The following is a 26,920-nucleotide window of genomic DNA, read 5'->3' on the forward strand; positions in this document are numbered from 1 at the left end:
GCGCATCTGTTCCTGCAACATGTCGTGCGCTTGCACGGCATGCCAACATCCATCGTGTCAGACCGTGACACGAAGTTTACGTCTCAATTTTGGACTGAGTTACACCGACTCATGGGTGTTAAACTACCGCATTCCATCCTCAAGGGGATGGCCAAGCAGAACGAGCGATCCAGACGGTGGTCCAGATCCTTCGGTCATTCGTCCGACCCGATCAGCGAGATTGGGCCGTGCATATACCCATGGTAGAATTCGCATTGAACTCAAGTGCGAACAAATCAACGGGATTCGCCCCGTTTGAGTTGGTATACGGATACCTCCCACAAATGACCGTGTCTCTGCCGTCATCCGAATTGCCGGGGGTGAAATCCTTTGCCCAGCGGGCCCTGGACAACATCCAGGCCGCTCACGACGCTATTATTAAGAGTCGTGTAGAACAGGCTATCCAGGCGAACCGACATCGGCGCCCTGATTCCCCAAAACTGAAGAAAGGGGACTACGCATATCTTTCAACGAAAGATCTGAACCTCCCCAAGGGGAGGGCACATAAGTTGTTGCCAACTTATATTGGCCCCTACGAAATACTGGAGGTATTTGAGGACTCATCAAACTACGTCCTCAGGCTTCCCCCAGTGTTGACGCAAAGAAATATCTTTGCGAAGTTCCACGTCTCACGGCTCGCACCTCATGAGCCGAATGATTCTGTGCTGTTCCCTGGGCGCGCCGTAGAAGTGTTTTACGACTTTGGCGACGACCCAGAACAGGAATACCAGGTTAAGGAGATCGTCGACCATCGATGGGACGACGATAAGTCTTTATGGTTCCGTGTCCGATGGGGACTTGGTGACCTTACTTGGGAACCCTTGGCCAACGTAAACGATCTAATTGCGTTGGATGACTACCTAACAGTACAAGGGGTAGAGAACGTCGAGGAACTGAACCGTCAACGACGGGATCAGACGCCGGACAATAGATCCAGCGGACCATCACGACCACGGCGTGAACGTCGCCTACCGGTCCGATACCAGCGGATATCAATGCCTTATCACGGCCAACTATGGCGTTGAAGCCATGAGTTGCCTAAACTGGCAAGTCCGGGAATATCCGAATAATATCGGATAAATGCGACGAAAGCGGGATCAAATCCTGCTTCCTACCATCAAATTTGAAATCGCTCAAATGAACGCTACTGAATCCCCCCTCGCTGATTCCTCCCTCGACCTTTCCCCCATCAAGGAGGCCCTCGTAGACTCCAGTCCAAACTCCCCACCTGTAAGTCCCACCACGGATGCTGCCATGTCGTCAATGGACGACAACTCCACAGTCGCTCAGACTGTCACCCCTGGAACGCCCAGCACGGGCGTTTTAACCCCAAAACAGGACCATTTGGTCCTGCCCACTCGCGTAAGCGCGAGTGAGAAATACCCCCACCTGCCGCGTTCCACGCAGACAGGGCTCGATCAACTCGAAATGATTACAGAAGTCGTGTGGGCCCGTATCGAAAAGAAACTCGAGAAACGCAAAGAGACTACGTTCGAAGACGAACGTAGGAGTGATGAGCTCGATGAGCTCAGGAACAAGTATGAGATGCTGCAGAACGAGGCCGACGACCTGCGTTCTGAAAACGACCGTCTTCATCGACGGGTCGAATCCCTCCGAAAGGCCAACGACGAACTCAACGAGGACGTCTTTAGAGTCGCGCGCACGGCAAGGGGACGCCCTGCGTCTCCCAAACCCACCCCGATCACATCTTCTGCTCCCTCGTCGTCACGGCCCACTGTTCCCCAAACCATCGTTATCCCCGGGGTTGGCCCGGTGGATCCTGCGTCGGCCAAGTCTGCGCCGTCGAAAAAAACCACCTCTTCCAAGAGATGGGCCCCCACGTCCGACGATGACGAGATGGAAGGCGAATGGGTCGTCGACCCTGATGCCCCGTTCGAAGAATTCGTCGCGAACCGTCCACCCGGCTACCATTACTACGAGTACTACGACGCCAAACTCACTGAAGTGCATGGCGAACCCCTACCCCCACCGACATATTGTCGATCGGTGGCCCTTCCTACCCGCTTCTACGACATCGACCATGTCGATAGAATCGAATTCCCAGACGCGGCTGCGCTCGTCCGCGACAAAGAACCTAAGTGGTTCGAGTTGGTTCGTAACTACATACACACCGAAGAGGGTGTGAGGTTCTATGCTACAATGTACCATCTTGCCTGGTCGTTCAAGACGGGCAAGCCCTCGCAAGAGGACGTCGACACCTGTACCGATTGGTACAGGGTGGCTACAAACAACCGCGCCTCACGAATGCGTATGTCGCGCGACGACATTGAGACGGAGGCGAAAAGACTTCCCGACCAGTACCCCCCGGCTCGTATTGCACGGATGTACATCCTCGCGTGTCGATGGATAAAACCAATGACTGACGACGCTCGTGAGCGTCGTAAAATTCAACGCCAGGAACGAGCACTTATGTACTCGAACCCTCCCCCAACATCGTACTCAAACCCACCTATGATGTACGCGAGCCCACACCCTGTGGCGTATTCAAACGCCCCACCTCCGCCGCAATACCCCCCTCCGACGTATGCACACTCGTCGGTGTACGAATCCGCCCACGCACCACCAGTGCGAGGGCGTGCTCCCTCTTCTCATGGACGTGGCCATCCCGCGCACCATGTCCATTATTCGCACCGTCGTCAAGACGAGGATTCGTCCATGAACGACGCTGATGTCGAGACTCGTCACTACGACGACAACTATCTGAGTGACGATGTCGCTGTCGACGCGGCTAGGTCCACGACGACTCGTAGGACTACGTCGAATCGCCCATCCGGCTCTGGCCCGTCCGGGTCAGCGCCGCGTAAACGAATGAGGAACTGACCCCCCCTCATCCATACCTTCGTCAACGACAATGCCATCGTTGATTACCCACTTTCGTCAACGACAAGGCCGTCGTTGATCAATAATCTCTTACCTTCGTCAACGACAATGCTGTCGTTGATTGTCTATTCTGTACCCTTCGTCCTTCGTCAACGCAATCGTCGTTGATTATTCATTTTCTCGTCGGCGACAACTCTGCCGTCGACGACCTACACTGTCAACATCGTCACGGTGGACGATGGTATTTAATAAACTCACAACGACGAGAAAGTCGTTCCATCGTCGACAACACTGTCGTCGAGATCTGGGTGCATATGTTCCAGGAGAAACTCTAAGTGGGCTTCGCCTACAAAATACTATTATAGCCTCCTGCAATGAGTGTGCCCCCGTTTGCATACATTCTTCGTATGTAGAACGTTTTTTTTTTATTTCTTTAAAAATGCTTGCTTTCCCCTTGTGTATATATGCTAGTACCCTGTCTGCGATCTAGTATCGCAAGGGAGGAGGATGTGAGGCCCCGGCCCATGTCTATATTCCGCCCACAACATCAGTTGATGTTGTGTTGTGTAATAATTATGTCGCGACGCTAATTTAGCGTCGCGGAAGCTTCTCTATTTATTTGTGCCGAGAATGTATAAGATTGTATATAAACCCTCGGGGTAGCTGTAAAAGGCAGATTAGCCTTTACTTCTACCCCGTCAATATACAGCCAAATCAAGCGTATACTTAGACGGATTACTGAGGCCTGAGGCGAACGGGGGAATGGAACATTACCGTCCCCAAACTAGTAAGACAACCTTTCACCTGCATAGCCAAGTGTATATATTTCACTATACATCTCATGCCCTGCATAGTGTGAGGTCACGTTAGATGGGGGTTGAGGTCAGGGAGCCTCCAAGTCTGAGGCCGGGCCCTGACAAGGACATGGACAATGAGGAGGGTGAATGCTTTGACCTAGGTTTGGATGATAGGGTGAATAGAATAGACTTTTAATTCAGCTGCCAAAGCTGAGTTCACACATCAAGGTAGGCCCGAACTGAGGAAAAGAAATATAATTAAAATTCCCACTGCTCTGTAGCAGGTCCTACGTTTTTTTCTCCTGTCCTATGCACAGGGTCCTGTATGACCCCCAAACCCAGGGTCCATTCTCTGCCCCATACAGTTCTATTCCGCTTGCTGCATGGCTGCAGTGTAAATTACGTGGTGCTGAACTTATCAGAGTATGCAGTGGGTTTACAGCGCGAGAGTGAATCTCAGGCTTCATCTCAGCCAATAGTAACATTGAGTGAACATGCATGCAAGGTAAGAGTAGCGGGATCTGCCGCTTCAGGCTGCGTTCCCCAGTTATACATGGATATATCCGTGTGGTCTGACACGGACATGTCCGAGGTAATAGAAAGCAAATGTGACCATGTGATAAGACATGTCACATGTGGATGACAGCACGTGCCTTGCGGCACGCTGCCCTTCCAACAAAACCCAGCTGCAGCTTGGACTGGGTAATATGTGAGGGTTCCTATTCCAGCATGAGTTCACAGCGGAATTGAGTCAAAAGGAAAGGCCGTTCTGTCAATCAGAAGACGGTATCAACAGTTAATATGATGGAACATCATAATGCAAGGAAATCAACCAAATCATATTCAAAAGCTGAATGCGAATTAAATCACACAAAAAAAAAGAGTAAAGCCCGATACACAATTATTCACCACAAATCTCAGTTGGGCTCTACTTTATAGCCACATCCTAGCCATATCATCCGCCAGCCAAGTTTCTTCGTTTTAGTACTATCCTCGGTTTACACATTTACCGTGATGGTATTAGAGAAGTAATTGGGGGTATTTGACGTGCCAAAGCGAATGCATCTACCCAAAGATCGCTGCACCAGCACGTTGAGACACCACCAGCTTGATAACGCGAGCCTTCTCAGTGCGATGGAATATGATAGGAGTCCATAAGCAAAGAGTCAGTGGCTGATGTCGCCGAGGCGTTCTTCGATAGCCTTGAAAAGCCTACGCTCGCTATAGTAAAATTGCACCCATTCTTCAGCATCGTGGGATGGATGCTAACCAAAAAAATGATGTTTTTTGATGTGAGAACTAGACGAAATGCTACGTAACACACCTGTTCGGCGAATTGTTCCCAACTGGCCAAATTCTGGTAAATGCCATTGGGACGAGAACGAGAAGCGACCCAATTCATTGCAGCGACAAAATCCGCTCTCGTAAACGATGATGAAGACATTTCCATAGTTGGGGCTACAACTGTTAATTTCTTTGTGTGGGTACCTCTGCGAGCCACGGAGATAGATGTAGGCGCATCAAGGCGCGAATGCTTTTTTTTGGGCAAATCCAGTTTCTCGTTTGAGCGGAGCCTCTTCAGCGCTCGCTCCGCCGCCGTGACATTATTGTTTGCATCCGAGGAAGAACTACTGCTCTTTCGGCGATCATGCGAACTTGTCGAAGAACTCGATGTTGACGAATATTCCTCATCAACGTCATGTCGATTAGGATAAATATAATTAACGTAGCGTGTTTTCCAGCCCCATTGGCTTCTGGAAGGGTTCTACATGTGGGCTAGACGTTAGACTGACCGGGAAAACGCAGAGCAGAGGCAAACCTTTTCGCTTAGCTTTTCCCATTCCTGCATGGGGATATACAAGGGGTAACCCCGCTGTCGTGCGAATTGGATCAAAAGGTCGTCTTCAGCGGCAGTGAAACGCCTATTGGGTCGTAAGGTGGGACGAGATAGGTTTCCCGATGGTGGATCGTGCGTCGTGGCGCGGAAGGACGGCCGAGCCTCCGGGGATGCGCGATCGACGCCATGGCCTATATCTGGATGCCGTAAGAAATACGTGTGCAGGGAAAATGCAGAACGATTTTGCTGATGGATCATGTTTCAGTAGAACTAGGTGCAATATAAGAAGCGTCCCTCACTAGTTTTTCAAATGCAAGCCAGACGTGAAAATCCTTGCTATATTTATGCCTGTGTTTTGCATAGAACTCTTTCATAGCACGATGTTCCTCAGGTGTATATTTTGGTCGCCGACCATGGCGAGTAACCACAGTTTCGGGTGGATCTATGTCGGAGGCCTGGCAGCTGGAAGCTTCGGGCGGCTGAAAGGGAGGATTCTCTCCCCGCAGGAATCGTGTAACCGCTGCGTTGAAGTATTCGCGATGTCGATCATGATGTTGATTGTATGCCTGGGATGATCGCTCGCAGTGCTATTCAAAACGAACATATACGATTGGATGCAATGATAGTGGAAACAAAGAAGAAATACCTTGCCGGAGAACGCTGACCACAAAGCCTTTCCGTCTAATTGCGGATGAGAGGCAATGTGTCTGATCATCGCCTCATTCTCACTATCGGCGTATCTTCTGGTGGCTTTCGAGCTTTCATCGGCATGACCACTTTTCGGAGGGTTCGACTTTCTCTTCGCGCCCCGAGTGGTTGAACCTGGTCTTGGAGGAATAAGTGGCAGCAACGCGTTCGCTCGACGACGGACTTCGCTGCCCTTGTGGTTCAAATTCGTCCAGTAATTCTCAGACCGATGGGGAATCTGGGGAATGCAATGTTGGAATGAAACCTGAGCTCGCGAGCTAAGAGTGACGGCATGAAATTACTTACGTTTGCGCCCAACCATCGATACAAATCTATCCAAGGAGCGGCAGGCCGGGGCGCAAAAAAACGAGGAACAATCCAGAGGAAGAATTTTTCGTCAAGCGATTTAGTGGCAGGAGATGGTGGTAGGTTGCTGATCTCGGGTCGAGAGGGCAATGAGAGGAGGTCTTCGAGTGCAGGAGCTTCAACATCCACATCCTCCCAATCCCAATTCTTGGCTTCCTGGCCTCCATCGGATTGCTCATTCTGTTCTTCTTCCTCTTCAGGCTTCCACAGAACGTAATCCTCGGGATCTTGGACACACTGGGCACGCACCGAGTTTAACACCCATTCGGAGGAAATTCCGACTGTACCCTGCTCATCGTTACAGAGTTCGGGGTAGTCTCCGGGGGTCATATCGGTGTGGATGATGGCGAAGAAAGCTTCAGCTACGTGCTCCACTATTTGACCACCGTGTGCCTGTGGATCGAGCTCAAGATATCATACAGAATTGGGATACTGAAAGTCGCACCTTGATGCTTTCAACAACGAATGTGCGATTCGGCAGGTTCGGATGCACCCAAATGTCGTAGCTCGTATGATTATCCTCGTGGAAGAAAATTTTGGGGTCAGGAAGCGGCGTTTCAGCGATGCCTGACGGTTGAGAATCCATGTTAGTTACGGCGGTACGAGCATCGGACGATGTAGGCGGGGAGAGTGGATGCGGGAGGCTAACTCCCCGAGCTAGAACTGGTGATGGGAGAGCGACCAGGGATTCCTGTGCGGCATCTGTCATGAGAGTAAAGTGATAGGGGTCCCTAATAATAGAGCCGGATGCTTGAAATGTTCTTGGAGGGAACAGGGGCGACCGGAAATATCACATATACCAGACGTGAGGAAACTGTGAGTTTGGAGGCTGTTCTGTGACTTGAATGCAAACTTGCTTTTCCGCCCCTGGCAAATCCCGACGTCGGGACCGCCCTTGCTCTCACAGTCGACGAGCATCTCTCGTTGATCTGTATGGGCAACGACCTTCGTAAGCGCAGTGCTTGACCTGATGTGGCGAGTTCAGCCAGTCCTGCACGAACCGGACCCCATAGTGTGGGTGTTGTTTCCCTCACGGCTCAGTCGTTACTTGCCGCTGCCGACTTATTTCACTGCGGAACAGCAGGGGGCACTTCTGATTTGGGCCATAGTCGTTATACTTAAGTTGCTGGGGTTATTCAGCCCATCTCGTTTTTTGCTCCCAGCCCTGCTATGGACGAGCTAAGCAGGATCCCAGCCTCTATTAAAGTAGATGAACGAGCTAGCTCTGACCTGTGGGAAGTGACGAGTTGGCTGCATCGGAAAGGTCAAGTAGAAGGGCTTCACTGTCGAGATCGAATACTTCTTTCTGGTGCATTCAGGTGAGGGGACATCTCTCAGGACGATCAGTTTCACTAGATGCGCTCTTGCAACGTTCCTACACCCTTTATTCGGTTCATCGCACGGTCGATAAAGCATGTTTTCCGAAGCTTAATTCCGTGATGCATACGGTTTTTTCCGTTGCCGGTTGGCAGAACTATAGAGCCCGTGGGCTGGTAGCGAAACGGAATGTGAGCAGTAAAACCATTAATGATATGGATTTCTCCTGGGGCCACATGCTGCGCTTGGTGGTTATGTGAGCTCGACTGGCGCACCCTGCGAGCATGAGGAAGGTAGAGGGAGCTTCCAAGGCTGGTTATAACAGGAATCTGCAACCATATGCATGTCGGCGTCTGGTGTCCCACGCTGGATCCCTCATGCAGACCAGTATATACTTTTAGAGCTGCTTCTGGCCATGACGCTTCCTCTTTGTGGCTTCGCGCTTATGATCTATCGTGTGGCCCTCCGGCGCGTGGATGAATACATGAACACGACGCCTGACGCGGCAGGTAACGTAAGCGTGGAAAATAACAGCTTACTCCGCCTTTCTTCCGGCCACATGTATATTCGATAAAGCTCCCCAACATACATCCGGCTCGCTAACGTAGGTATCACTCTAGCTCGACGACCGCCCATACTTCACTGGCTTTCAAGGCCGCCCTTAAACTAGTGGAGGATACACGTTTGCACCGAGTGAACTATTTAGTTTAGCACCAATCAAGAGGACCCTTCCCCGGCTCCATCCGGAAGCCACTGCTTGCTGACGGACCACCCGGTGACATGACTTATCGCCCTCACCGATAGCCACCTACTGCTAGCGGCAGCGGCACAACCTCAAGGAAAAGCCCATGGCGTTATTAGCAGTATGCTTACCTGCAGAAGTGGCATCACTGCCTCCGCTTTAGATGTGTGTGTTGTCCATCCTTCAAACAGTCGGCTTCGCAGTTGTTAATTCATGCCCTCGAGCAAGCCTAAATTTCCCTGCATACAGATCGACGACTTTGGGGTCACCCAGTCGAACCTCATTGCAGGTGGCATCAACCAGCGTCCGAAGTCTCGACAATTTGAGATCCGTCTAATTATTTGTACCAAGTTACCACCTGAGTTATCACGTCCAGGAAGGAACATTATTCCCCCAATACACGTTACAAGAGGCCATGATAGGACAGATTGTGCTACGAGTCTCGCAAGTTGATTCTGACACACATGTCATTATATACGAAGGGTGTACGGCATCACCCAAGGGCCAAATAAAAACAGGTCATAAATCTCCAGCACTAAATGCCGAAGCGAAAACGAAACGGTTCTCCATAGAAGCAAGTGACAATACACTGGAAAAAATCGATCTTAAGGCTGCGGTCCCTAGATCATGCAAACTTGCTTAGCGGTACAACACGTACATAACCTCTTCTCGTGCGTGCGCAAGCTGAATCAATGGACCCAGTTGAGAGTCCCAAGAGAAATTTGACTGAGCTGGTCCCAATAAAGCACTGGGAGTGGGTGCACGCTTCAATAAAGGCCAAGGACCTATGAGAATAAAATCACCAACCAGTATCATGCGCGATGATCCTCCCGAGCAACGGGATCATTTCCGCGACCAACTCCACAAACCTTCTTGTCCTTGCACCGGCGTTGTTCACTTGCTCGTCGCGCTGAGATCTGAGCTGAGCTTCCGTGAACTCACTGACGACGTCGACGACTGTGTCAAAAGAGAAGAAAGACCCTGTGACGTTGGATGCTCTCGGGAGGGACCTCATTTGGAGTTCTGCCCCCAAGTGGGCGAAACCGAGCGGACTCGTAGGAGAAAGCACGAGGTGGGGATAGTCGCCGAATTGCGGGAGTCTATCAGGGTTTGAGGCGCCGACATCCAACATTCAAGACAAACAGGGACATACAATGTGGCAACTGCATCCTTGTCGTTCGTAACCCTCCAAAGTGTCCTCACATACTCGCTCTCAGCGGTTAGGGTATTGAAAGCTAAAGAGGTCGCGCGATCGCCACAAACGGGCGCAGCGAAGAGATATGCGTCACGAATCAGGACTGGCGAGCCCTCGAAATCACCCGGCGAATTGATCGCGCGTGCATACGCTAATGAGGCGAGACCACATCCAACTACCGCATATTATCAATTTGAGCTTTCCTCAGGGGTATAGACAACACGTACGGGAATGGCCAGTGAACCAAACATTCACTTTCGCACCTTCCAGTTCGGTTTTTGCTAGGTCGTGCGCAAGTACCCGCAATGCAACGCGGATTGTGTCCCAAGATCTTCCACCGTCGGGAAACAATCCCGCCTCCCCTGCTGGGTCCCAGGCCCACAGCCTATCTTTGAAACCTTTATTTATACGACCATCGAGGCCCTGCAAAAATTCCCCTGTCGAGACGAGGTTGACGGTGAAATCTGTCACCCAGTCTGCGAATTCAAAGGGAGTCGTTCCTTTGAACGTTACGACAACCCAATTGCCTCCAGGCTTCCAGAAAAACGAGCAGTATGCCTAAAGAAAGGGAGGATAGGCATCAGCATAGCGTTTGGCCCCTCTAATTCCAACTCGAGGCGAAAGAACAACTCACGCCCTCACTGTTGTTCAACTCACTAACGGGCTCGTACCTGAGCCCAATGAAGTCACTGAGCCTCCTGATTGCATCCTCACCAGCCGTTCGACCGGCTTCAAATGCGGCCTTGATCGGCGCCGCCTGTTCAGGACCGAAAAGCGAATCGACCAAAGTCCCAGGGGGGAGGGCTCCAAGATCAGGTAATTGTTCATTCGTTGGTCTGGCTTCACTAAGCTCATTCAAGACACCGTGAATGGGTTGCGATTCATGTTCATACACGACAGAAGCAAGTTGAAGCAGCAGAGTTGCAATGTCGAGATTAAATTCACGCCTGGCGGCAGGAGGGAAAGAGCTTAAAGGAGCAGAGGAAAGTGCCCGCATTGCATATTCGATTTGCTCGCCGGTGAGTGCGGTGAAGAGACCTGGATAGACTTCGAAGCTACGTTGAAACCACCATTATTGAACACTGCGTCACAAGGCAAACCTACAGGCGTTGATAAGACCTAGGCCATTGAAGCACCGATTGGAAATCCAACTGTAGATTCCCCTTACCGGAGGGATGTTCACGAGTTGGCAGAAGATAAGAGCTACGAGGAGCACAATCGAGGTGAGTAGTGAGATGACGACTGTCAAAGCCCAATCAAAAATAGCTGTTAAGATAGAGAGGTAAACTCAAGTGACTATTCCATCCGGAGCTAAACATGCAACGCACGAAGCTCGCCGATTATCCAAGAACAAAACACGTAACCCCATGTCACCCGTAAGTACCAGGTGTAAACCCCTATATTGAAGAACAATAGCCTGAACCAGTTATCTTAAGAGGACAAGGTGGCGTATCGTCAGGAGTTCATCCCAGTTCACAAGACAACGGGCGTACTTCCACGAGTCCGAGCATAAGTGGTAGTTCCAATAACATTCATTGTCACGATCTCGTCGAGTCGTAACGCAGCAAGTTTGTCATTAGTCGATGCATCAGAATTCACCAGATATTCAACGGCGGAAGTCATATCGGCGGCGGCGGAAAAAGTCGTTATGGATAGCAGGTCGTAGCAAGGCGCACGACGCGCGAAAGAGGCTTCGAATATTCAGCTTGGCTAGCGGAAAGACCGTCCCTTGTACCGATTTCAAATACGATATATTCAGCCGGAAGTGCACCCTCTCGAGCATTCCGATAAGCCAAGATGCCACGCCATGTGCCTTTCCATGCATCAAGAAAGATGATTGCATATTAGACTGATGTGCGCGCTGCGAGCTGGCGACAGATATGCAATCTCGTAGGTGTCAGTATGTTGGCCTTGGAAGTTACCGAGCGATGAGGCAGTACTCCAGCCCCTACGATTGCGTAATATTTACCGAGCGGTCGCAGGTCTGTCGCTCATTGCAAGGGGTGGCTTCTAATACATGGGAACTTCTTTTTCGCACCCTTCTATAATTGTTTCCGCCCTTGATCACAAACGGATCCCACTGTCCAAACCACACGGAGGTTCACTGAATGACTTATGTGCATACAGAACACGCACGCGCCGCGTGCGTGTGGGATGTCTCTTTGCCTCAGCAGCCATGAATACTACAAAATTTAGGGGGGCACCAAAGTGAGTGTCCAATCCCCATATATATACACGCCAACGATTACATAAGGTGGCGGCTATTGTCTTGATGTGCATGATGTCTAGGTCATTGGAAGATACTATATAATATTACGAAGTCATAGATGGAGCAAATGGTGATAGCTCAGAGCAGTGTCATTGGGCCAACAACAAAATTGCCACGGCCCGGCCATGCATGCCCCGGGGGTGTTGGACAGTGGGACCGGCCGAGGTTCTCTCGCGCAATTTAATATCCAACCTTGGCTGAAGCAGTTGAACACAGCATGGAGTTTTCGTAAGTGATTCTGGTAATTGATCGATGGTTTTTGACGTACAAACATTGAGCCTTGGGTATTTGAAGGTACTGACAAGGTCAATCTGCATGCGCTTGCGCACGACCCCATGCCCTACGTAATTTATGGTGCTCATGGTGTGTCCAAGACCCCTGGATAGAAGTTCGTGGTGGAGTCCCCGGGGGCTGTCTTGAGTTGCAAAGGCACCACCAGGCAGCAGAACGGGTACTTTGACCTTCTCGGGGTGTATCTTCATATCGTCGCTGCCGAACTTACCTACATTACCTACAAGCTCAAGCTAGACAATGAACGAGCATGATGTGCCTGTCGACACCCCGCGCATGGATAGAGGTATCATCTCTAAACTGCAATCTGGTTTATCCGCAGACTCCTCCCCAGTGAAAGAAGGTAGGATCTCAGAGACGAGTATTTGAATCCATATTGGATGATGCCATTATCACCGCATCATATGGCATCTATGATCTCGCTCATTATTGATCTTTAACATTTTGGCATCCTTTCATTACCGTACGTAAGTACTTACCTTACAGTCCGGAATAACAACAACGTTTTGTCCGGTGGAATTCGGGTATCACCCCTCATAACAACATTTTCCATTAGATAGACCATGGGGCATTGGGGCGTTGGGGCATTGGGGTAGGCATACCACTTTGGTTTACTCCCATAGTCACACCACCCGTCAGATGTGCGTAAAGCGATTTGCTTTTTGGATGGTTTTCCATATATATAGTAATTTGGACATTCAACTGTTGGAAAAGGGAAATCGGTTGCGTTCCATGCACGCGACATTCATTCCCCACACTTCTCGTCAGAGAACGAACTGCGATTGTTCCTAGATGGAGTCTATCCAGATAATTAGGGTCCTAGCGCCCAGCAATTTACTCAAATCCTCCGTAATCTCGCCAACTTTTTCGGTTGGATGATTCATTCATTCTCCTGCACCACCCACTCATTACTTGACATGTCTTGCAACGGGTCAGGGTGTGCAAGTGCTCAAACGACAACGCATTCCCCAAGCCCTAAGAATATGCACGTTTCGCGCATTTTCTATGTTATCCCGATGTCATAAGTGTAATGTGTGGCCGAAAAACAGGAAGCATCATCAATGATGAAGAGATAGAGTGGGGAAGATCTGGACTACATCATCGAATAGAGCCAGTCATGATACCGACCAGCGCCCGGCGCTAGTACGCTGTGCACCCGCGCGCACTGCACCGCGATCATGCCGATCATCACATCCACCGTCGTTTAGCGCTAGTCATAGCCCCTCGTGGTAGTTTCCGTTGATGACATCTGAAGAAATGTTTGAATCCCTGGTTGCGTGGGATATACACGGTGGGAATTGGAGATTCCCACTAGTCAGCTAGGGACCGGCGGATTCGCCGAAGCCACAAGGGTAGTTGAAGCCACAAACGATGGGAATGCATGGTGTTAACAACAATGGTAAGACTGGAAATCGAGCCCCGCACTGGAGTCAAGCAGCAGTAATCAATCCAACGGGGTTGCAACGGGGTACTTGAAAACCGGTGTTCCGACTCCGCGTAAGCCGAATATATACATGATTGATATTAAGTGGCTGTGATCAGGGTGCCACAAATTGCAACGCCTACCTGGTTACATTAATTTTTTATGCGCCCATGAATATACATAAGTAATAAGTTGGGGCATAAGTGATTGTCCAAAGGGGGGGATAACAGCCCACCCCCACAAGCTCGTACAAGCCAATTCTTCCTGTGCCAGTAATGCCTCATGGACAACCCAAGCCCTCCACGGCCTTCCATGCTGCCCTAAGGACTGTCGACAACCTTTTGGAAGATGCATCTCTTACAGCCCAGGCTATCAATCGTTCCTGGGGTCCTTTGCCAAAGACGACGGAGGACTTCAACGAGGCCGAACCTACATCGACCATAGCCAGCGGTATTGAGGCTGTTCGTGCGCAGATCAAACGAGGACTACCCATCGAAGGCGATCCTATAGAAATCGCCGTACGTTTCTCTGCGCAATTCGCCGGAGTTTCGTTCCCGAGATCGTACACTGACTGATGTGCTTTGTGTCCACGTAGGGAACCGTGTTGGATGTTGCCAAGGCAGGTTCCCCATTTGCGACTGAGGGGCTCGATGATCGCAAGTTCGCGGTACGTACTATAGTCCCTTCTGGGTCTCAACTCCCTGCTTTGCGAGACTCTCGCAGTAAACTTGTCCCCCTTCTTAGCTCGAATACATTCTCTCTTTTCTCTCTCGCGCGGAACCACGAATCACAGCGCCAGTTGAACATCTCGCCATTCGAACTCTCTACTATGACCTTTCTCATCCACCTGCCACGAACATGGGCCAAAAGTATCAGTTCCGTTCTGCGGATGGGTCAGGTAATAGTGCCTACGACCCAGATATGGGTAAAGCCTTCTCGCCGTATTCTAGGAGTTGCACTGGCTCGCGGCCGTTACCAGACTCGGAGTTACCTGATCCTGGTTTGGTATTTGATGCAATTATCAAAAGGGATCCTAAGTTTACTGCACATCCTGCTGGGTATAGTGGGCTATTTTTCAATTTTGCGGTGCGTTCCCTCCCCCCCCTTTCGAAGCAATGTTTCCAAAAAGGAAAATTATTCCTCATGCGCCTCTTCTTTCAGACGTTTGTCATTCACAGCGTATTCCGGACGAGTCGAACGGATTTTAATATCAACGAGACGTCGTCTTACGTTGACCTGGGCATTCTGTATGGGAACACGCAGGCCCATCAGGATAAGATTCGTTACGTAGACGGTCGTGGAAGGATCCTTCCTGATGTTTATGCTGAATTCCGCCTCATCAACTTGCCTCCTGCTGTGAACGCGGTTCGTGTTTTTGCGCCAATTTCGATCTCTGCGTTGAGACTCACTCGCATTCCATTTGCTCCAGCTTATCATCATGTTTAGCCGCAACCACAACGTACGTGCTCTTCAGCAGCCGGAGTTTGATCTTCGTTCTGATTATACCGCAGTATATTGCCGATATGTTGCTTCGTATCAACGAGCGTGGAACGTGGACCCAGGATATCCAGAGCCTGGACAAGGAATTGCTTGTCAAACAAGACTATGAGATTTTCAATACTGCACGCCTCATCAACTCTGCGACTTTCGCGTTTGTCATCCTCGGAGATTACCTCGCTGCTATTCTGGGCACTCTACGAGATGGATCCAGCTGGACGTTGAATATCAGCGGTGAGAGGAGGGAGAGCGATCATCAACTCCTGGAAAGAGGACGAGGGAATTCTTGTTCGGTGGAATTTAATACGCTTTATCGTTGGCATCCTGGTTTAAGTGCCGAGGATGCGGAGTATAATGGTGGGTTCTATTTTCTCGATTCGAGTCTCAGAATACTCGAGAGATACTCATGAGACTGATTAATTTAGAGCAAGTGTTCCAGTACTTGTTCGCCAAGGAACCTGGTGTGCCTGTTGACTTTGACAAGGTTTGTTCGGCTCGCACCCTCATTCGCTTCAACTCCCCTCAATTTTTTTTCTCTCTTTTTTCAGATTACTCCCGCGGATTTCGAGAACGTTCTTGGCAAGAAAGCCGTGGCTGCTACGTACAGCCGCCTACGAGATAAGGACGGCAAGCCTGCTCCATTACCCGATTTCGATCACCTTACGCCCCGACAAGTCGAGTCTCTCATCGACGATAGCAAACCTGTGGACTACCTTCTCGACCAGTGGTCTTTCAAAGGTTTTTCGCTCCCAGGATCCAAGGCCTTCGATAGGAATCCAAGAGATCCGAAGACGAAAAAGTACAAGGATGATTTGCTGGCGAATGCGTTGTTGAGCGCTACCTCAGTCCCTGCTCATGCATTCGGAGCTAGAGGCGTGCCTGGTGCCTTGCGAGTCATCGAGATTCTGGGCATTCAACAGGCTCGATCGTGGGGAACTTGTTCCCTTAACGAGTTCCGAAGGTTCTTAGGCCTGAAGGCCTATTCAACGTTCGAAGATTGGAATCCAGATAAGGAAGTAGCCGAGGCTGCTCGTAAGCTTTATAGGACGACGGAAAATTTGGAGTTGTATGTTGGCCTTGTAGCGGAGGAAGCCAAGCCTATCAGGGATGGCTCGGGGTTATGTCCTTCATGTGCGCGATATATTTCCCTTTCTCCTAAAACGGCCTGCGTTACTAAAACATTCGCCGTCGTCGTTGTGGATATCAGACACCGTCTCCAGAGCGATCCTAGCGGACGCTGTCGCTTTGGTTCGTGGTGATCGTTATTTGACGTTTGATTTGACACCTTTCAACTTGACAACGTGGGGTTTTGCCGAGGCTAATCGGAATATCACCAATGCTGCTTGGGGTGGTGTTCTTGGTCGACTTTTAGCCCGTGGTCTTCCTCAACATTACGATGCCACTTCGGTGTACACTCACTTCCCTCTCATCACGCCCAAGGGACAACCGTTTTCGATGGATACCATTCTCGCCAAATTGGGACAAGCGAAGGAATTTACGTTCGATAAGCCCATCAAGAAAGGTGTTCTTCGCGTCGTCGTGGATCCTCACCATATCGAGATGGCTTTAGGGGGCCCGCCTATGGCTATCCAGGGTCTTGTGACCCAGTACGTGAAGAACGTGAGAGACATAGGTCTGACTCCTAGCTTCCTTACCGTTATCGACGATGTCGCAGCCTATGCGCGTGTTACGGCTTTGGTGCAAGATCACTTCGTTCCCGCTTCTGAACTAGGGAAGAATGGAAAGTGGTTCTACGAGAAGGCGCGTCAGTTGATCAAAGAAAATTCGTATACGGTGTATGCCAAGGCTCCGAAGAGCGTGGATGTTGTGAAGGACGTGCTTAGGATCATCCCTGTGCATTGGGCTGCTCAAGTTGTGCGTTTCCACCGTTCGCCCTTATTTTTTTTTATTTTGGTGCGCTGATACACGGACGACTCGGAATTAAGGCCGGACTCCCCGTCAAGACAGCGCAAGAGACGAGAGGGATTTACTATGAACAGCAAATATATCAGATGCTGAAGGAAATCTATTCGTCAGTACATTGTTATCGTGCCCTTCCTCCCCCAAATAACGAATTTGTGCCATTTCCCAGGTACATCTTCTTGGAACCCGAACCATCTTTGAAGATTCCTAACCAAAGGGAAGCTCGCGAGAACGTTGATCGCCTGCGTCGATTTGTGAAACTTAGCCTGACGGAGGCGAAGGGCGGTGTACGTAGTCACTCCGTGCCTTCCCGAATCGGTAGTCCAGTCATGCTGATACACCATATTTTTTAAGTTGTCTTCCTCGGTTTTGGGTGGCTTGGCGAGCATAGTCCTTGGCGAAGGCAACCAGAGCGCCAACCCTATCCTCAAGCGACTCCTCGCTCTTGGATCACCAACGGATGAACTTGCGAATGACATTATTGCCGTCATTTCGAGCGCCATCGAGTTATCTCAAGGTAAGGGGGAGGACAAATTGAGTGACTTTTCATCTACCTATGAGCGTGTTCGCTGATCACCTGTTCGATGTTTGTCTTGAATGATAGTCTTCACTCACGTCATAAACTTCTACCTGCCTCAACGTCAGGAGGTGAATGCATGGAAGCCTTCTGCTACGGAACGCACTACTACGTCCCGAGGTGAAGGGGTTGCCAGTAACATCGCTGCTGTAGCGGCAAGAGGTGGAGATGAGATGTCGTTGCGTACCCTTGAAGGGTATGTTCTAGAGGCACTGCGTAGGTTCTTCGGACATATTTTTCTAAACTCGTACCTAATGAAACCGAATGTAGGCTTCGACCCCGTTACACCAGGTGTCTACCGTGTTGTAACCACCGATATCCCACACATGATGGCAATGGTCCCCGGTGTGAAAGGCGACAGATTCTACTTTGATTTCACCAAGGCGGCTGTCGATCCTAAAGCCTTTGACGATGCTCATCAAATCAATCCCCATCGCAACCCGGCCTCCTACGTCATCTACGAGGGCGATGGTGTGTTTAAGACCCTTGGCCAGAAGTTTGTTGTAAGGGTTACTGCTGAGGTGCTTAGAGCCGTCTTCGAGCTCAGGAACGTACAAAGGACTCCAGGGAAGGGTGGAATACTGAGAAGGTCTGAATCCAAACCATATCTCCCAACAAAGCTGATCGATTGTTTTCATGACCTAACAGATTCAAAGAGCCCGTTGTCACTGTGGACGATATCGTCACCGCTGAAACGACTCAGGTGCCCTTCAAGGAAGTGGATTCAAAAGGAGTGCTCGTCGATACCCAGTGGACGGAAGAGGTCAACGTTTACAAGTTGCATTCTGGTATTTCCAGGGAAGAAGGCAAGATCCCGGCTGAACGGTGGGCTTATTTGGATCCGGAAATTGGACATCATCCTTCTACCTGGGCGACAGGATTGACTATTGAGGTATGTGCCCCCCTTTTGTTGCGGGGTTGCGTTGTTCCACTCGTGTGAATGCTGACGCTGAATGCAATGCTTCGTTTATTTAGTATCATAACGACCTCGCTTCGAGGGGATGAGTAGCACCAGAGGATGCTGTATTGACGGTTTCCTTCCCTTAATTGTAGTTTAGCTGCACAAGTTACCGTGCAATTTCAGATCATCACCTACCCTACGTGTGATTTCGCTCGCTCAAGTGGCTTCCAACTCGGTTTCTGTGCTCCGGAGCGGGGTTACGGGACCGGAACTCTTTGATTTGCTAAGCTATACATATGTGACGGTAAGCATTAAGGGCAAGATCAAATGCTGCGAACATTTTGAAAGTAAGCACGGTTCGCGGCACATCAGAGCCTCATGCATTGTGGGATACCTCCGCTTTGTACACATGATAAAGAAAGGATCTGGGACTCTAGTTCAAACTGCAGGCCCAGTGCTCAAAATTAGAAAATATCCAGGATATGATGTTTGAACTTATTTTCGTGAAGGGGCATTGTAAGCGGGCTAGGGATCTAACCCAGCAGGCAAACAGGAAAAGGAGGGGACTGGATCAGTATCCAGCAGGTCAAGGAAAAGGGTAAGGAAAATGGTCCAGTGCGGTATGGTGCATGGTCTACACTAATCAATCTCTTGCCCCACCTCTCTGGGTGTGACACTAAGGCAAGGACTGATCTAGTGGTCTCTTCTTGATCATCTTCTTTGTACTACAACTCCCTACTAGTTTGGGAGGGGCAAACAAACTCTCTGGTTTCTAGTCCCAGGGAAAAGGTAGATCCATCCTCATGTACAACTATATATGCTGGAAATGTCTAGTGTGTCCTTGGTAGAACTGGACAAGAGTGGACAATTCCAGAGTGGAACTGGAGACTTAGCAAGGAGGGACCTTGGCCTCAGCGACTCAAGGGGAGTGCTGTGCCATTGCTGTTTGTCCATTTGGTCCTTAATTTCAGAAGTGGCGAGCAGGAAGTCTCTAGGGGGCATTTCTAGTTGATTTTAGACTGAGGGTCTAATTGAGTATGTACAAGCACCTGTATATAATGGGGAGATGAAAGCACAAGGAAATCAAAGGGGGTCCGAATCAGAACAAAGGTGTCTAAATGGAGACAAAGGGAGCTACGGAAGTGGAGTGGTACTGAAGGTCATGAGTTAGACTCTATGGTCTGTCCGAAAGGAGGTAAGGAGGGCAAAGCCCAGAGGGGCAGGAGGATGAGGTGAAGTGGGGGTGATTACTAACTGGCTAAATGGAAGGAAGCAGTAGTCCAAATAGGGATGAGGGGGAAGTGCAAAAGATACAGTACAAGTGGCAAAAGTGCTGAGGATGTTCCATAAAGCTCAGAGGTAGCAGAGCTTATGGAGGTTACGGAGATGGAGTTGGAAGTCTGAGGAATATTGGTGATGGAGTTTACGTGAAATGAGGTCACCAATGCAGTGGAACTTAAGCCAAGGTGGAGTCAAAGTCCGAGGTTGGGACCATGATGGAATCTCGGAGCGAAGGTACGAGCTGTGTCCGAGTATGGGGTACAGGACTGTGGCGGAAGGTTGTAACTTGGTGGAGGTTGGTGGAAGAGGGTTGGAGGGAGAGGAGTGATGTGAGGAGCGAGGGGAGGAGGTGATGAGAGGAGGTGAGGTGATGAGAGGTGGTGATGAGAGGTGGCAAGAGGAGTGAGGAGAGGTGTTGTGAGGAGTGGCAAGAGGAGTGGCAAGATGACGTTGTTGTGGGGACAAGTTCGTGCAGGCCAAACCAACATTTATTGCACCCTTCACCCCCTACTGCCTCAGGGACTAGGATTGGTGAGTTGTAGTAATAGTAGGAGTTGTAGAGACTGTGGAGGTGGTTCTGACGAGTCCAAGATCGTCGGATTTGGTGGAGTGGTTGAGGAGATATGACTTGTTCTTTATTTTCCTTACTATTTTCATTCATTCATGCATGTGACTTTCCTTTTATATTTGTATTGGACTCTTCTGTGACAACTGTACAGACAGTCAGTTGTTAGACAGAGTATCAGTGCTATACTCCCCAGGACCACATATCTACCTGAGAGATAGAGAGAGACCTACCCCCCCCAGACCTGAGTTGCAAGTCTAGTTGGATAGACCCATTACAGGGTCACGTCCGAAGGTGGGTATCGGAGCAGACGAGGGTAGGGTAGGACTCTGGAGGTGGTGAAGCGGAGGGTCCAGAAGTCGAATCAGGATCGGGTATGTATGGATATGACAGTCCTGTCATATCCATCCTCTGCCACCACCTTCTGTCACCTCTGGCCATCCTGGGTTGCCTCCACTCTGTCATCTCCAACCTCAGAGCCCCCAGATCCTGCAATCTCCTCTGACTCCCCCAATGGTCACCACCCACCCATTTCAATATATTACCTACACCTCCCTAAGTACAGAACCCTGGACAGCTCCAATGTCTGCAAGTGCACCCCTGCTTCTGCTGGGTAATTTAGTTGCCTACCCTGCAAGCCCACCTTCAGACCACTCCCTCCATTCCACTTCTGGGAGATAATCTGTTAACCCTGTAACCTGAGTTGTTGGTTGGCTAACCCTTGACCCCGTTAGGTCAGCTCCACCCAGCCCCTGCCATTTAGGGACCCGCCACCTAGACTCCCTCTGTATCTATATACAGTGCTCCAAAAAACCGTTCCAATGTTTTTCACTTTTCACTTCATGAGCTTATAGGATCATGGCAGCACATTCTAAAATTCCCAAAAATCTTTAAACATGCATTAGTATCCCCTTCACAGATCTGCAAATATGTAAGCAGTATATCCATTTTTAGTGAAGTTATTTAATTTACAAGGGACCCATGTCATTGGAACAGTTTTTTGGAGTCAATTTTTGGGAGAAGGAAATGGTATCAACTAATATTTGGTATAGCCACCCTTTGCCCTAAGCAGTGCCTCAACCCTCCTAGGCATACTGTAAGGGATTAACCTTACTTCACTATAATTCCGATTATAGTGATATTTATATTATGTTGCATCACTATAATTCCCATTATAGTGATGTGTTTATTTCTTTATTTATTTGTGCCGAGATATGTAAATTACATATATATACCTCGGAGTAGTTGTAAAGGCCCGGTAGCCTTTCACCTCTACCCCGTTGAATATACAGCACATTAAAGCTTATATTTAGACGGACTACCTGAGGCCTGAGGCGAATGGGGGAATGGAACGTACCATCCCCAAAATAGTAAGCAAACCTTTCACATACTTTCAATCAAGTTCTGACAAACCCTTGGTTCTATATTATCCCACTCCTCCTGAAACCACTCCCACAGCTGATGAACACTATTTGGAGGTTCTTCATACTCTCCAAGCTTCTTCTTCACATGATTCCACAAATGTTCAATTGGATTGAGGTCTGGGGACTGAGCAGGCCATTTCATGACCCTGATATCATGGTGTTTGAACCAATTTTGGGCCTTCTGTCAGGGCAACCACACCTTCCCAGACCTCCCCCCACTTCCCTCATCCTCCCATCTTTACATACCTCTCACAACTACAGCCCGCATGCAAACCTGTGGGAAAAATCATGTGGGTCAAGGCAAGCAACTCGCCTTAACCCATGTGACACCTTTTCTGCATCACAGGAACATGCTCAGCTTCTACCCATAGTCACATTATGAACTGTACAGTACATTTCCTTTTTATAGCAGCCAAGTGGGGAATAGGGAAACTTACCCTTCTTCTCAACTCAATCCCTGCTTAGGCAAGTTGTAGCTACCTTCCATAATACATGACAACTCAATCCCTGCTTAGTGAGTTTGAGGAGCTTGGGATAGGATCCAGCACCTGGCTGCCTGGGACACCGCAAGTGTCCAGCTCTGAGGTAGGGCCACCCCCGGACAGAGGCCGGGCCCTGACACCTTCTTGATGGTATGCTTGGGGTCATTGTCCTGCTGGAAGATTGTCAGGGCATACACCCTGACCTAGCCCATACCGCATCCACACCCGCACTCGCACCCGCACCCGTGACTGCACCCGGCTGTTGCACTCCCCGCGCGCGCCCTGTGCTGGATGCTCAGTGCGGCCGGATGGCCCGGACCTCGGGTCTCGGGTCTCATGTGACTTCCGGATATCTCCGGAAGTTTTCGATGTATTGTGGCCACTGTGGGAAGATGAGAAGTTAACTTCCTTCTCATCTCTGACCCACAGTAGGCAAGTTGTATATACTTGCCTCTCTTTTATATATCATCTCTGACCCACAGTAGGTTGTGCCCTGGACAGGGCTGGTTACACCTGGGACTGTGGACCATAGGGGAGGGTCATGGGGACCCGGGAGTCGTCCCCTGACAAAGATGGTGTGGGCTGGGGATTTGTGGTAATAGGAGAGTGTTCCTTGGAATTCATCATCCAGAATCTGGCAGTAGAGGTCTGCATCCATTCTCCCATCAATCTTGCATGCCATCCCAACCCCATCCCATGTCATACATCCCCACACCATAACAGATCCACCACCAAATTTCTTTGTCCCTTGCACCAGGCAGTCACTGAGAGGCTCACCCACCCTCTTCCACACCCATTTCCTCCCATATGAGCCCAGGTGATTGACCTTGGTCTCATCTGACCACACCACTCTCTTCCAGTCCTCAAGAGTCCACTGATTGCAAAGTCCATCCCCTCTCTCTTGTGTTTCTTGGGCCACTTCTTCTTCACCACTGCTTTCCAACCAGCCTTCTTCAGTCCCAGGTGGACTGTCTCAGGTGAGATGCTCTTGTTGGTGATCTTTCAAAGCATTCAAGTCACTTGGGAGGCATTGTCAGCCTTGCCAGAGTTGATAAGGTGGTAGGCATGGCATATGTCAGTCTCTGAGAGCTTGGTTGGATGACCACCACTGGGCTTGGGAACATCAGGACAGTGTGCAGACCATAGCCAAGTGATAGTGGTGAGGCCACAGCCAGTAGCAGATGAGATCTGGCAAGCACTATGACCAGAATCAATGAGGGAAAGGACTTCGGCAATTTTTGAAGCAGACAAGGGACACATTTTGGATTTTGGGGGCATTATGCTGCAAGAATGTTGGGTATTTATGCTCCAGCAATGTTATTTTGTTTATTAGTGTGTACAGTAAACAATATCACATGACATGACATGTGATATTTTTATTTTTAGGATGTGCCAAAGGCACTCCAAAAAACTGTTCCAGTGACATGGGTCCCTTGTAAATTGAATAACTTTACCAAAAATAAATATATTGCTTACATAATTTGCAGATCTGTGAAGGGGATACTAATGCATCTTAAATGATTTTTGGGGAGTTTTAGAATGCACTGTCATGATACTATAAGCTCAAGAAGTGAAAAGTGAAAAACATTGGAATGGTTTTTTGGAGCACTGTATACATAACTTGTAGATACCATACACCTTAGTGAACAAATTGACTAGAGTTATTCCCCCTTTTCTAGAAGACTCCTCAGTCTGCAAATTAGGGCACTGACATGTTACTGGGCACAGCGCTCCTGGTAGAGTCGCTGACCCCATAGCCCTCTGAACACAGAGTTGCTTTTGTTTGTCCCGATGTCATATCCATCCATGGCCATCGTCTTCCACTACCTCCAATCCTTCTGGACTACCTCTGCTCCTTCACTAACCTCGGAGCCCCCATATTCTGCAATCACCTCCGACTCCCTTGATGGTCACCACCCCTCTTTTCAATATATTACCTACACTGTAACGGGTCAATCACCTTGACTTGAGTCAGAGAAGAGGGGGAGGGTTGTAGTGTGTGTGGGTGTGGTTCGTGGGGCTGGGTTTTGGTCTGTGGGCGCTACTGAGTCTGCAAAAACCTCAAACATACACTCACCTATGTCTCTCTTGGATGTCAAGGCTGAGGATTCTGAGGGGTCTTAGACGTAAGCAACAAGCTCAAGGGGGGTGTTAGGGTCATGCATGCACCCTGCTAGGAACTGATCCCCTGTTGTAGATTCCGATTTTGGAGACAGCATTGAGCAACCCATAGATCCAGTCCACTTCGATGGACTTGACCCCAAGGTCCCTGATTTTGTCGACCCTCCTCCAGATGATCCACCTATTCCCATTGTCCCAGATGCTGACAAAGCTTAGCCTATTCCAAATGTAGCTATCACACAGCTATCCTAGGCCATTGCCAGCTTGGCTTGTCATGCTGGTCATCCACCTCCCCCACTGTCAGGGCATGCCTTCGGGTCGCTAGCGTAAGTAGCGCATTGCCACATGACTCATGATCCCATCAACTTCTGCTTCTTTTCCACTTCTTCATCTCCAGTTTGATCCGGTCTGCAGCTGTTGGTTATGATGCCACATGATCTTCTATCTTCCTTGATCTGATACTACCGGTTATTAGTTAGTTGGCTAGTTACCACCTCTACTGTGTATATAAGACCATGTGCTGGCATGGGCATGTCCCCCAGCTTTGCTATCAACTAGGTTTCGGGGACTCTTCTTGTTGCGAGCACACACGACCCTGACACCCACCATCCTCCACTCTCCAGACTAAGGTCTGCGAGCCTGAACAGTTTGATGGTACAGAACCCCACAAACTCCAAGTATTTCTACCACCCCCTTGCCTTCACTAGTGACCATGCCAAGGTTATCTTTGCACAGTCCTACCTCAAGGGGATGGCACTTGATTGGTTCAAGCCAGACCTACTATTCAATCAAAATTCCCTACTTCGTCCATGTTGGATGAATAGTTATCAAGAGTTCATGAATGAACTCCAGACCAATTTTGGTCCCCATGATCCTGTGGGCAATGCCAAAGTCCAATTTATGACATTGGACATGAAGGATGGTCACCACATTAACAAGTATGTTGTTGAGTTCAATCAACATGCCTCACAACTTCATGGTTACAGTGAAGCTGCGCTCCACTGCTTGTTTTACAATGGGCTACCGGAATGCATCAAAGATGACATTGCTAGGGTAGGGAAACCAACCACCCTTTCAGAACTTTGCACATTATCACAGACCTTCGACACATGCTATTGGGAGTGTAAAACTGAAGTAACTCGCCATGCAAAACCCTCCACCTCCAATGTCTTTGACAAGGCCACTACCTCTTCCCATTCTGACACTGTTCCTTCCTCCACTTCCAATCCCGCTTCTGGCAGCAAGCCTCCAAAGGACAACAAGAAGTCTGAGGCCAGCTCTGCCAAACCCGACCTCTCATCAAAACTCAGAGACAATGGAAAGCTCATGCCACAAGAGTGTAAGCGCTGTCTCAATGAGAAACTTTGCATGTTCTGTGGACAGTCTGGCCACATGGTCTGTCATATCCATACAATCCTGACCTCTGCTCCAGGCTCTGTCAGGGCACACACCCTGACTAGCCTGGACCTGGACCTGCATGTGTGCTCTGCCCCACATGCTCCGTGTGCCACATGCTCCAGGCCCAGTTCCCATTCTTCATGTGACTTCCGGGTATCCCTGGAAGTTTTTGCCATATTGGGGCCACTGTGGGAAAGTGAGAAGTTAACCTTCTTCTCACTTCCTTACCCACAGTAGGCAAGTGTATCTTACATTGCCTTCCTTTATACACTTCCTTACCCACAGTAGGCAAGTGTATCTTACATTGCCTTCCTTTATACACTTCCTTACCCACAGTAGTTATGCCCTGAGATGGGCTGTGTTTACAGCTTAGACTGTGGGTCATAGAGAGGGGTCGTGGGGACCCAGGGTCCATCCCCTGACAGGCTCCCAGAACTCCAAAACTGACTCTGGAGCCCCACATCACCTTCTCCTTGCCAACTCCCAAGAGGTTATCCCACCTCTGGCTCCAACACCACCTTCGGTCCGACTCCAGACCATTCTGGGTCTGACCTCAACCTTGACACCTTTCGGATGAGCATGCAACATCTACGCTCCTGACTCTGGACCTCCACTCTGGAATCCTGTTTGCATCTCCATCTCTGGAACCTCCGGTCTTAGCTCCAACCTTGGACTTTGACCCCACCTCTGCTTATATGTACCCATTGTATTGGTTAGCCCATTCCATTTATTTACCTTTGCCAATATTCTGGAGTTTTACTTCCAAGTTCAGACTTTCCGGACTTACTTTGGACCTTGCAACTATTGCATTGTCCCATTCAATTCCGCTATTCTCCCTCATTCCTATTTGGGCTGCTGCTTCCTTTCTATTCAGTCAGCTAGCCATTCCTGACTCCCATCCTCCTTCCTTCCTCCTTGGCCCTTGGCCCTTCACTCCTCCTTTGGGA

General features: G+C 49.6%; 5 protein-coding genes across 5 annotated transcripts; 2 read left to right on the forward strand and 3 right to left on the reverse strand.

The window, feature by feature from the left end:
* Window positions 1-4,498: 4,498 nt before the first annotated feature.
* On the reverse strand, window positions 4,499-5,846 carry EI90DRAFT_3044896 (uncharacterized protein). Its single transcript, XM_039059369.1, has 4 exons — window positions 5,814-5,846; window positions 5,497-5,760; window positions 5,002-5,442; window positions 4,499-4,942 (listed from the first exon to the last, which is right to left on the reverse strand). Exons 2-4 carry the CDS (start codon window positions 5,524-5,526, stop codon window positions 4,844-4,846), a joined length of 570 nt encoding a protein of 189 aa, XP_038919766.1. The 5' UTR covers window positions 5,527-5,760; window positions 5,814-5,846; the 3' UTR covers window positions 4,499-4,843.
* On the reverse strand, window positions 5,448-7,439 carry EI90DRAFT_110384 (uncharacterized protein). The gene is made up of 4 exons (XM_039051505.1): window positions 7,013-7,439; window positions 6,508-6,960; window positions 6,161-6,439; window positions 5,448-6,101 (listed from the first exon to the last, which is right to left on the reverse strand). The coding sequence occupies exons 1-4, from the start codon at window positions 7,274-7,276 to the stop codon at window positions 5,769-5,771; spliced, it is 1,329 nt and encodes a 442-aa protein (XP_038919767.1). The 5' UTR covers window positions 7,277-7,439; the 3' UTR covers window positions 5,448-5,768.
* Window positions 7,440-9,162: 1,723 nt separating this feature from the next.
* EI90DRAFT_110297 (uncharacterized protein) lies at window positions 9,163-11,641 on the reverse strand. The gene is made up of 9 exons (XM_039051504.1): window positions 11,315-11,641; window positions 11,150-11,251; window positions 10,926-11,087; window positions 10,456-10,868; window positions 10,049-10,379; window positions 9,780-9,996; window positions 9,434-9,726; window positions 9,285-9,374; window positions 9,163-9,215 (listed from the first exon to the last, which is right to left on the reverse strand). The coding sequence occupies exons 1-8, from the start codon at window positions 11,442-11,444 to the stop codon at window positions 9,316-9,318; spliced, it is 1,707 nt and encodes a 568-aa protein (XP_038919768.1). The 5' UTR covers window positions 11,445-11,641; the 3' UTR covers window positions 9,163-9,215; window positions 9,285-9,315.
* Window positions 11,642-12,215: 574 nt separating this feature from the next.
* On the forward strand, window positions 12,216-13,196 carry EI90DRAFT_3014041 (uncharacterized protein; the record flags this gene model as incomplete). Its single annotated transcript, XM_039056733.1, has 5 exons — window positions 12,216-12,318; window positions 12,385-12,453; window positions 12,704-12,724; window positions 12,942-13,022; window positions 13,096-13,196. The coding sequence occupies 5 exons, from the start codon at window positions 12,216-12,218 to the stop codon at window positions 13,194-13,196; spliced, it is 375 nt and encodes a 124-aa protein (XP_038919769.1).
* A 734-nt stretch (window positions 13,197-13,930) lies between these two features.
* On the forward strand, window positions 13,931-18,812 carry EI90DRAFT_3044909 (heme peroxidase). Its single transcript, XM_039059370.1, has 16 exons — window positions 13,931-14,322; window positions 14,400-14,471; window positions 14,549-14,890; window positions 14,966-15,169; window positions 15,234-15,263; window positions 15,316-15,658; window positions 15,727-15,785; window positions 15,850-16,432; window positions 16,509-17,176; window positions 17,248-17,333; window positions 17,394-17,511; window positions 17,579-17,741; window positions 17,829-18,017; window positions 18,072-18,390; window positions 18,450-18,693; window positions 18,777-18,812. Exons 1-16 carry the CDS (start codon window positions 14,080-14,082, stop codon window positions 18,804-18,806), a joined length of 3,693 nt encoding a protein of 1,230 aa, XP_038919770.1. The 5' UTR covers window positions 13,931-14,079; the 3' UTR covers window positions 18,807-18,812.
* Window positions 18,813-26,920: the final 8,108 nt, after the last annotated feature.

This window comes from Cantharellus anzutake (genome assembly GCF_015039405.1).
Source record: "Cantharellus anzutake strain C23 chromosome Unknown EI90scaffold_10, whole genome shotgun sequence".
Lineage (NCBI taxonomy): Eukaryota > Fungi > Basidiomycota > Agaricomycetes > Cantharellales > Hydnaceae > Cantharellus > Cantharellus anzutake.